Source organism: Nicotiana tabacum, chromosome 3 (genome assembly GCF_000715075.1).
Source record: "Nicotiana tabacum cultivar K326 chromosome 3, ASM71507v2, whole genome shotgun sequence".
Taxonomy (NCBI): Eukaryota; Viridiplantae; Streptophyta; class Magnoliopsida; order Solanales; family Solanaceae; genus Nicotiana; species Nicotiana tabacum.
Window position 1 is genome coordinate 105,610,030 of NC_134082.1, and position 11,261 is coordinate 105,621,290.

General features: G+C 30.7%; 1 protein-coding gene across 2 annotated transcripts; it reads right to left on the bottom strand.

Moving 5' to 3' along the window:
- Positions 1–6,115: 6,115 nt before the first annotated feature.
- Positions 6,116–10,761, bottom strand: LOC107809257 (uncharacterized). 2 transcript variants are annotated; one of them, XM_075241384.1, is made up of 6 exons: positions 10,467–10,761; positions 8,862–9,562; positions 8,323–8,415; positions 6,982–7,089; positions 6,529–6,899; positions 6,116–6,235 (listed from the first exon to the last, which is right to left on the bottom strand). In XM_075241384.1, exons 2-6 carry the CDS (start codon positions 8,883–8,885, stop codon positions 6,160–6,162), a joined length of 672 nt encoding a protein of 223 aa, XP_075097485.1. In that variant the 5' UTR covers positions 8,886–9,562; positions 10,467–10,761; the 3' UTR covers positions 6,116–6,159. The 2 variants fall into 2 exon arrangements, with proteins under 2 accessions (XP_075097485.1, XP_075097483.1); XM_075241382.1 differs by having other exon boundaries at positions 8,862–9,586.
- Between the last annotated feature and the right edge of the window lie 500 nt (positions 10,762–11,261).

Sequence of the window (11,261 nt, forward strand, 5' to 3'; positions counted from 1 at the left end):
GGATAAAAATACAAAAAAAAATTAAAAGCTGAATTATCACTATTAATATTTTTTGTTTTTTTATATAAAAAATAAATCCGAAAATATTTATTTTTTTTAATAAAAAAACAAAAATAATAATTTCGGGAATTATTTAAAAATAAGAAAAAGGGAAGTATTGAATAAAAAAAGTTTAAAAAAAATAAAAAGTTTTGTGGAAATTTTAAAAAATTAAAAAGTAAAAGAAGGTTGGAATTAAAAAATAAATATAAAGCTATCTGAAAATTTAAAAAATTTAAAGTAATTGAAATTAGCATTTTTAAAAGAAAAAGAAAAGATAGTGGTTTGTTTTTTTAAAGAAAAGTTAATAAAGTGAGATTCTCTTTTAAAAAAATAAAAAGTGGGATTTTAAATAAGATAAAAGTAATTAAAGTTGGAATTTTAAAAATAAAAGTAAATAAAGGTGGGATTTCTTTTTCTAAAAAAATAAAAGCAATTTGTAAGTGGGATTTCTTTTAATTAAAAAATAAAAAAATAAAAAACTGAAAATTTCGAAATTTTGCTATAAATAGAAGAGAAAATTTAGGAAGAGGGAGATAGAGAAAAAAAATGGAGCTGAATTTTTAAGAGAGAGAAAAATTCCGAAAATATTAAGACTTCCAAAAATACAAATAAAAACATTCTGGAAATTAAAAGAGTGAGTAGTATACACCTGATATACAATCTAAATATTCTGATATACGGATTCAGAAATTAAGGGTTAAACATTAATTAGTCTTCCAAATCTGAAAAGATTCCCTTTGCTTCTGTCCGTTGATTGTTGTTGGTGTTTCTGGATTTTCACCTTGATTTTAAAATTTGTCACTGGTTTCTCGTTGCTGGTTACTGGGTGTTGCTGTTGTTGTATGCTACTGAATTTCTGCTGATATCTCTTTTCTTTTGCTTCCAATATCAGGTACACAACTGACACGCTGATTATTGTAAACTGAAATATGAAGCATGAATACAAAATGAAGAGTTGAAGTTCTAAATTTATTTTAATTATATTCTGAATTTTATTTGTATATATAAATTATTTAGTTTACTCTAATCAGAATCATGTAGCTGTTTAATATATATAGTGGAACATCTGACGATAGTTTAACGGACGAACTATCTATATATTACCTAAAAATAAATAAATGGTGTAGTAACTCCGTCTAGTTAATTCGTTATGGTTGGATGATTACTATGTCTCAAAAAGCACGTTAGTTCATCAAACGAATATACCATTTCGGAACTTGTAGGAATGTTGTTTAGTTAAATACTATTGGTTAATTTCAACATGTAAATGGTTTAGAATTAAAATTAGATTGCTAAGTTTTTTTTTTTTGACAAACTGTGAACATGCCTAGTATAATGTAACTAGGTAGTAACATGTGAATAAGATGGCCCAGGTCTAGTTTATGCCATACACGTTGGGTCTGGGCCCACATTGGCAACGGACTACCTTGCTTGCATCATTTTCAGAATTTATGAATCATATTCGAAACCCAACTATAACAACTTGAGCATGTAAATAAATTAAGACCTTTTCTCTTTCATTTTGTAGAGACAATGTTAATAGAAAAAATGTGGGCACTTTAGGATTATCCTTTTAAAATAAATGAGATGAGCCTCGCCCAATAAAACGCACAAATTGCGGGGCCCTCGATAAATGTTTAATTAAAATTACTTAGACTTCGGGATGAGCCGTTTAGCAAAATTCTACGGCCTTACCCAGAAATAATAATACGCTAATTGCTTTAGGCGCGCATTTTAATAATATTACCTTCTTAAACTCGGGTGTGCATTTCATGCGACCCAAATCCAAATCCCAAAACATTGAATAAAAATGCGTTCCGGATCGCGGGTGCATTTCATGTGACGCAATCCAAAGACATGTTTTAAACGATGTTCACATTCTTTTAAAATATAATAATAAAAGCGGTAAAGAGTTAAAATTTGCACATGAGCTCATAATTGTATAAAATCAGATAAACAAGCCGAATATGACAGTTGAGCGACCGTGCTAGAACCACGGAACTCGGGAATGCCTAACACCTTCTCCCGGGTTAACAGAATTCCTTATCCGGATTTCTGGTTCGCAGACTGTAATACAGAGTCATTCTTTTCCTCGATACGGGATTAAATTGGTGACTTGGGACACCTTAAATCTCTCAAGTGGCGACTCTGAATAAATAAATAAATAAATCCCGTTTCGATTGTCCTTTAATTGGAAAAACTCCTTCACCCCTTGCGGGGACGGAAAAAGGAGGTGTGACAACAAGATGTAGCTTAAAAGAAAAGATTATCAGATTCCCGGTAACGGAACCAATTTGTTTAACCAAAAATCTAAGTCTTTGGTCAAAGCTAGAAAGAAATTCGGGTTACTGATAATCAGGAGACGAAAATAAAATATTTTTGAAAATGATGGTAAAGCAGTAAATAGTTTTGTCTTTCAGTAAGATCTCAATCGTATTTCATGTCCTTACAGATGTTTAGTCTTTCCCCTTTTATAGTTGATTCTAGGATAAGATATAATGTCTTTGTCTTAATGAAACAATTATGAGCAATAAATAATATTTAAAAGAAACGTTACACAATCATTTCTATTTAATTCAGATTCTCTAACGTATTTGACATTTAATGTTGTATTTGGATTCTTTTACGTCATCAGATTCGTATCTTCAACTTCTTCTGATCTTTAATCTTTAAACGACTCGAATAGGTACGAGACTCGTACATATTACGGTCCACACCTATGTTGCTTTCTTTTCCCCCTATCTGTTGTCGCCCGTGCCTCTTGGCTATTCATTGCGTTTTGACCTTTTGACCAGTCCACGTGTCATGACACGTCATCTTCAATATTCAGACTCAGTTTTTTCCCAATACAAATTGGATGCTTGATCTACACATAAACAGTACGTAGCCTAGATGATTGAGTGCACACCAGACAACCACAGAAAAATAATTAAGTAGCTAGTAATATCTTAGTTTTGATGAATTATATATTGATGCTATTATGTCCTTGCTAGCATATGATCTATGGTTAAAAAATGACTTGTGCCCCTATTGAAAGTGATTGTACTGTAGTTATCAGATCATCTGTCCCTTTCCCCTTCTCTAGCCTCTTCCCCAGGCCAGGCCTCTAGCTTCACTTCTATCGATTTATTTTCTTTTCCTGCTCTAACATCTGTTTGCAGATCTTTGTAACCTAATTTACCCGTCCGCATAATGGAATTTAAATTTTGTTATCCCTAGGGTTCACCAATCACCTACCAGTTTTGATGATAACAATAATTAAGAAAAGAAATTTTAACTAAGTCATCAATTGATCAAATACTATGTATTGTAGACGGCATTAACTCTATCATCTTAACATTTTGGTTATCAAGCGCCTTATAGAAACATACTCGGAGTAATAGATAGGAATCTCATATGTCAAGATTTATTTTCAAGGTTCCAATTATTCCTACATGTACATCTGTGGCATAGGCCATTACATGTAACTAGGACTTCATAACAGGGGCGTATCTAGAGTGTAGTGTATGAGTTCCTGAAAACTCAGTAACTTTTGCATAGATCATGTATTTTTATTAAAATTTTTACTAAATATTTATAAATATGTAACGGTGAACCCAGTTATTATGGTATATAATTTGAGATTGCGACAGAAACCCATAAAATTTAAATTCTGGATCCGCCTCTGCTTCGTAACATTTCAGTGACAATTCAATTAGCTAGGATCCAAAAATACTGTTTGTAGGTAATGTATAAACTAGTATAACATGCTCGTGGGAAACAAAATAGAAGTATAATTGGCTAGCTAGAATCTGATGAATTTGAGACACCTATAACTGTAAGTATAGAAGACTGGATACTAATGAAACAAGGTTGTAAAGAAATAACATTTCCAAATACCAAAAGGAATCTAGTTTCTATACTCTGCATTAAAGGAGAACACGTCATGAGGATAACGAAAAAATTGCTGCGTATAGGCACAACGGATCGATACCATTTATGAATTACAAGAAAATACATATGGCTTCACATCATAACAAATAATGACCCATATTTTTAAGTTTTATCCGACCTAGCCTATATTGTACATATTTTGAAAACACTAGCTCTGCAAATTCAAAATATGTGTTCTTACAACCATTACTTATAAAAGCTCTGAAGTTAAATCTATGTTCTCACAACCATTGCTTTCACTCTCTCTCTTCTTCTCACATCTTTTACATATTTTTCAAGAGGCCGTCCTCTATTATTGCTTCTTCCTCTATGTCACTTGGTTGCAATGTAAAAGAATTGAAGAGTTGAAGTCCACCATTGAAGGTCATTCAAAGCTTTGCTTTCGAAAATAGAAGTTTTTGAGTTTGTTAGTTGTTTGGATTGAGTGTCGTTTCAACTGATTGAAAATATCAAAAGGAGTTCAAAATTTAAATTTGAAGTAATTTGGAGTAGATTTGAGCAAGATTTGAGTTAAATTTCAGAAAAGACGCAAGGAAGAAGACGAAGTCAGTTTTTGTATAATTATGTATAATCCTGTATAATAGTGTATATGAGTGTATAAACACATCTTATACACTATTATACACTTTTATACACATTTATACAAATGTCTGTAGACGAACTTCTTCCACGATTTTCAGTTGCAATTCTTGTTCAAAATCAGTCCAAATCTTCATCAAATGACTTCAAATTTTATATACAACCTCCTTACTATTTCTAACAAGTCTAGATAACACCCACTCCAAATTTCTCACATCAAACTCGGAATTTAAACTCACATATTTAAGCTTGTTAAAAATTTAATTTTCACCACCCAAATAAATTTGGTTCGTTGAACTAATATTTGAGTCACAGTTACTGATTCGAAAATTAACTTAAAAGCTTGGACAATCTTTTTTAAAAAATTAAATAGGAATTTTGAGAACCTATTGGAGTTGGATGTTAAATTTTAGCCTATTATTTTTGGGTTAGTTGGTTATAAATTGAAATATGAGCTATAAAATTGAAAAGTAGAGAGCTCAATTGTTCTTATATAAAATTTTCCCTTTATGAAACTCATAGAAGTCATAACCGCAAACGAACTTCTTGAACCGAAAGATTTATTTTTTCAAAAAGCACTTTTGTTGTTGTTGTAGTATTTATTAAAAGTATTTTTTCTAAAGTTAACACTACAACAAATTTGATTATCAATGATGAATTATTTTGTCACCTATGATTCACTTTTCGTCACCAAAGATTTTTTGTGACGAAATTTTTGTTGTCAATCTTTCTTCTCTAAAATACCGTCACTAATAACATATAAAAGCAACTTTGTGTTTCGTCGCCAAATAATGAAGTATTAAATACGAAATTCTTTTTCGTCCCCAAATACATAATATTTATGACGAATTTATTTGTCATAAAAAGCACAAAAAAATCATATTTAATAGTATGATTTCGTCACTAAAAAGTGCATTAATGTCGACGAAAAAAGTCGTCTCTAAAAATTTAGTTTAATTAGTGACGACGTCAAATGTCTCTAAAGCTCTGTGTGTTTCGTAGTTGAAAAACCGTAATTTTTTCTCTAAAGCCTACCTTTTATCTACAAAAAGGTATTTCGTCCCTAAATATATAATTTGTGACAATTATAATTTTGTAGTTAAAACTATCATCTCGTCACTAAAAAAAATATTTTTATCGACAAAACAAAGTTATCACTATAAGTTATCATAATTACCGACAATTACAATTGTCAATACAAAGTTGATTCATAGTCAATAAAAAGATCATTTTGGGACATAAATTATTTTTGTCACTAAATATAGTGAATTTATGACGAACTTAATTTGTTTCGTGACGAAAATGTGATATTCCTAAAAACTATACAAAAGTGAACTTTTTTGTCACTAATAACAAATATTTGATGACGTTTATATTCGTATTTGTTTTAGATTGACGTTATACGAATTTGAAATAACATAATAAAACAATCAAGGTAATAACAGAAAAATAAAAAAAATCAAAGGTAACAAAAATATTCACCATTGATCATAAAACTAATATTAAAACTATATTGAAATAAAATCTTCTTAAATTAAAAGAAACATAATAAAAGTAAATATGTCCAACACTGAGAATTGAAATATACTAAATATTACTCCTAAATTAGGACTGAGAAGTGGAGGAATGCAATGACACTTCACTTGCAATTAGTCTTAATCCAATAGTTACCTTCATATATCTGTATAAAAGATAGAGAAAAAATTAAGATTTAAGTTAATACTTTATGGTATCATGGTATAAATAAAATATAATTGGTATAAACTACAACTTCTTGTTAGACGTAGAGTTTAATTGGTGAAACAAATAATTGAATTGTGATACGAAAATAAATAAATAGTGTGAAGTTTAGTGTACCCAAAGTTGATAATCTGGTGGAGCTCAATCTTCGATGTATCATAAAAAAAACATTCGAACTTAGATGCTAAAAGAATTATAATTGAATTTGTCATTTAAAGATGTAGTACTTCTAACCTTGATGGTGATGAGCCAATAAAATGATGTTGCATTTGATTTAACATCTCCTCTTGGCGTGCCCTAAGAGTACCCAATTCCGAAGTTAATGTCTGTATCTGTATCTTCTGATTTGCTACCTCAGTTTCAGCTACATTCAAACGTTCTTGTAAACCATGTTGGGCAGTAGCAGCTTCCTCTTTTGCCCTCCTAAGAGAGTCCTCTAATTCTGCTGTCCTCCTTTTTGTTGTTGTAGTTGTATTAGGCTTTGGACCATAGCCAAGCCCTTTAATATATCCCGACCTTGCACCAAGTACATTATCAATAATTTCATCAATAGTCATCGGATTCTCTTCAGAAATAGACCGAGCTCTCAAATCTCTCATTTTGTTCTACATAAAAATATTACATAAGTTAAATTAATTATAAGATAGAATGAATACATGTGACATGTTACTAAAATATTTTACTTACGTAGTTAGTCTCAGCCTCTGGAGATGACCATCCTTTTTCACTCGAGTAATGGGTGCTTTTGTAGAACTTAATCCTATTTGGCTCTTCTCCTTCATGTTCCTTCACACCCTACACAAAGAAGGAAAAAGAGCAGTGATTCAGATCTTTGTTGACTTTAATAGAAGTGCGACTTTCTTACATGGGCAACTGGAGGGCATGATATCTAGATGATTGTATAACATACACAAACAGATTAAAGATTCTTATTTATGAATAGGTTTGGTGTCTGATTGTGAAAATATTTACACATATGAGGCAAGGTTAGTTTCAGAGAGTCAAGTATTACACATTAAGTAGGTTCTCTATTTTTTATACAAATGATATGTTTCTCCCATTTTAGCGATTCTCATCCCACATATCTGACTTTCTAATGTAGGCCGGGATCATAGAACTCAAGCAAAAAAAAAAGCAAATAGAAAGGAAGAGGAAGAACTGATGCGGAATACTTTCCGAGTTCGAACAACTCAAACATAAATAAAATAAAAATAACTGCTTTGCATAGAAGATATGCCTTCTGTATGAGAAGAGATCAAATATTAACTAAATCAGTGGATACATTAATCTTCAAATATAAAAGTATAGTAGATGGAATGTCTGATGAGAATCAAGTTTTCTACTTCTTTTTTCTTAGAAAACATAAGTTTTATTGAGTATCAGCACTAACGTTGGGGCTATAAATTAGGAAATGTGATCTAACAAGATTTCAGCATTATTTACAAGTTCCAGTTTACACCAAAACATAATAAGAGCTTAACAGTCAAGTTCTAGTAATTTACTACTTAAGAGCATGAAATGTCTAATATTTAACCAAGTTATATGTCTAGTTTTAAGTGCTAAGTTATGTTATCAAAACACTAAGAAACTGCATTAACATGGAAACTGGTGGTTAAAGAAGTGATTGATCCCAGTGCAAATATTGAGTTCAGAGCCAACACGACAGATGATCCTCACAAGAGGAAACCAGATATCAGTAAAGCAAAAGAAGCTAACTGGTTCACGAAATGCCATATAAGAAAACTAGAAATCCAATAACGAGTCACAAACAGAGCGTTGATAGCAATAAATAGGCCAAACAAGCTCTAGAATACTCAGCAATTGCAATAAGAAAACTTGCACAACAGCAACAAGAAGCTAACTTGATTTGAATTATGAATGAAAAATGGCAATACTTAAAAGTATGTGCAAGTTCTTTTCTTTTTTTCACCATTTTGAATATTAAAAATGTCCCTTGAGATTTCAGTCTTCGCCTACCAAGCATAGAGATTGGAAAAGCTACAAAAAAATAAAAATAGTATAACTTACTATTTCAGCACGAGCAGCTACAAAAGCTCTTGACCCCATGAAATGATTAGATTGCAGCTTTGTTCGATTGACTTTGTTTATCTCGCATCGTCTCTACAAAGAATATATAAATATAAGTAAATAAAATTAGAATGATACAAATATGATGCTAAAGCTTATTACCATTTCGCACTATAAGTTCTCAGATGTTAGCATAAAAGATTGGACAGAAACTAAAGAACCACATCAAGCTCTTCTCAAAGGTTGCATTTTACAAAGGCATTTAAAGGATCCTTTTTTCTCTTTTTTTACTTCAAGTTTATTTTCTCACTCTTTCTGTAAATGCAAATTTTGAAGGGCCTACTCATATTAATGTAAGATATATCATCCATGAATGAATGTTGCGGCTATAAAGTAGAGAAAAACATGATGTTGAAAATATCTTTTGTACATTTTGTTTATTCGTATACTTAATTACTTAAATTACCTTTTTCTTGGAGAAATCGTGAATGTTGGTTGTTAGAAAAAATTACAACGAGACAAATATGAATAGAAATTACCTTATGCTTTGGATTCGCCCACATATCACAAAGCCTATTCCAATTTTTCGGGGTCAACTCTGGCACTTCAATTTTACGAGCCTCTTCCTCGGATCTTGCACTTTCAAATAGCTTTGTTTACATCCCCTCTTTTAAACATAATCCATTTGTTTTATTAAGATAAACTCAAGAATAATTTTGCAGTAGGTGTGCAGTTCTTGGCTACCCTTAGTATCTACTAAAACCAATAAGAAAGAATGGGTGCAATGTAATTTATCAGATAATGACTTCCACAGAAATGAAAATCTCGAATATACCTTCGAATTGGAATTGAATTGACCCAACCATAAGAAATTACTTCAACTTTACATCAAAGGTTTCAGTTAAATAAGTACTACCAAAAGTCTGAATTAGAAAGTGCAATTAGAAAGTGCAGGATATAGTTGTTGCATATAGAAAAACCACATGGAATGCACAGAACAAGCCAAAAAAAAGATTCATAAGAATAAACAACAAAAAATAGGAGTATACTGACAACAATACGCAATAAGCATCAGAATAAAGGAGAACAAACAATACTAATAAATACACTCCTAGTCAATATAATAAAAGGTACGTATTACCTGTATTAGGAGTAGAATTATTACTATTTGATGGACCAGATGATCGACTTGCTTGAGTAGAAGCACATGTAATTGTGGTTTGTCTAGAGACACGTCCGCCTGGTGCCATTGATTTGTAGAATTCTATTAGTATATTCATTAGATGTAATATCGGTTAGTTTAATAAACCAAAAATTAGAAATAACTAAAGGAAAATTCAAAAAAAACATAAATCATCAATCTTGATGCACATCATTTCCTAATAAGAGTTGTCTTCTTCTCCTAATATTTATTGAACTATTGAAGCATCACTAGCCGATTTAAGTAATTAGTATAACATACCAAAAAGATCTGCTTATGCAAAAAAAAAATTAAATTTGAAGGCACATAAACCATGTTTTCAAAAACTTATACATGCGGCAGAGTTAAAAGAAGCTTTGTGTCTGACAAAGATTGAGCCTAGTGAAGAAATATTTACTGGTTTCAACAACAATATAAATTACCCTACATAATATTCACCTTAAAATTCGATTCATCTGAATTTAAAGTGCCATTATCCGATCAAACAAATTCCTAAGGGCCACCAAGAAGCATGATTTGAGTCAAACAGAAGCTTTAATACCATATTTCCACAATACATCCGATCTTCCCTCAAAACCAGACAGAAAATGTCAAGATATATACACAAAATAGATGACTACATAATCCCTAATATTTCCCCTTCAATACACACATGCTTCACTAGTTGTATGCCACACACCAACTGTAAAAATACACACACGCAAAATCATAAATATATACAGTAAATTAAAAACTATAAATATATATAGTAAATTAGAGAGTTTCTGTTTCAAAATCTTCTAATTGACTTATTCTCGTCTAGATTAATCATATGAGACAAAATAAAGGCATCTCAATGTCTATGCCACAAATAATTAATGAATTAATAATTCGATATATGATTGTGGCAAATTACAATCTATTGAATCTTATTCAAATATAGAGTAGGTGGAATGATACATACCTGTTCAGAAATTTTGCTTCACTTTGCAATGTATTTTTTCCAGTCATTTTTCTCATATATATATATATAGTAGTTATCCTGAATTTCGTTTGGAGCCAAAAATCCCAAAATCCAGCGCCAAAAGACAGTTTCTTTCTCCATTTTACAGTGTTGTGAAATTTTATATGGTGGGTATCGACGAGTTTGATGGGTATGGACGAGATTGAAGAGTTATCATGCTAAAGAAAAGATTATCCCAAAAAATTAGGAAGTGGAGAAGTGCCTTTTCCCAAACTTTCTTCGAGCCCTAACCTTTATCTCTCTCTCCCACTAATTCTATTTCTATAAATCTACAACCAACTTATGTAAAATAGTAGTAAAAAGAAACTTTGGCTTGTGAAAATAATATTAAAATGAAACTTTATTTTAGAACGTATCCCAATTTTGGGTGACTTTATATTATAAATAAGTTATATGAAATATGTACTATAATAATACAATATTCAAAAGAATTATTTCAAAAACTGATTTAACTATCTTGGCATAAATAAAATGTTAAACAAAGGGTGTTCACGGTAAATTGAACTAAACATAAAACGGATCAAATCATAGAAAAAAATCGATATTCTTTATTTGATTTGATTTTGATATTTTTAGTTTTAAGAACATATAAAATTTAATTATTTGATTTTAAGCAAAACTTAATCGAAAAAGCCGAACCAGATTGATTATATAAATACATTGTTAGAAATTATAACTATATAAAATTTACATAACACATTGATTTTTGCGATCTTGGTTCGTAGCAACTGAAGT

Coding starts and splice junctions, on each gene's coding strand:
- LOC107809257 (XM_075241384.1), bottom strand. CDS start 8,885: ATGTGGGCGAATCCAAAGCATAAG. Junction 7,090..8,322: donor TAGCTGCTCGTGCTGAAATA/GTAAGTTATACT, acceptor TTCTTTGTGTAG/GGTGTGAAGGAACATGAAGG. Junction 6,900..6,981: donor CAGAGGCTGAGACTAACTAC/GTAAGTAAAATA, acceptor ATTTTTATGTAG/AACAAAATGAGAGATTTGAG.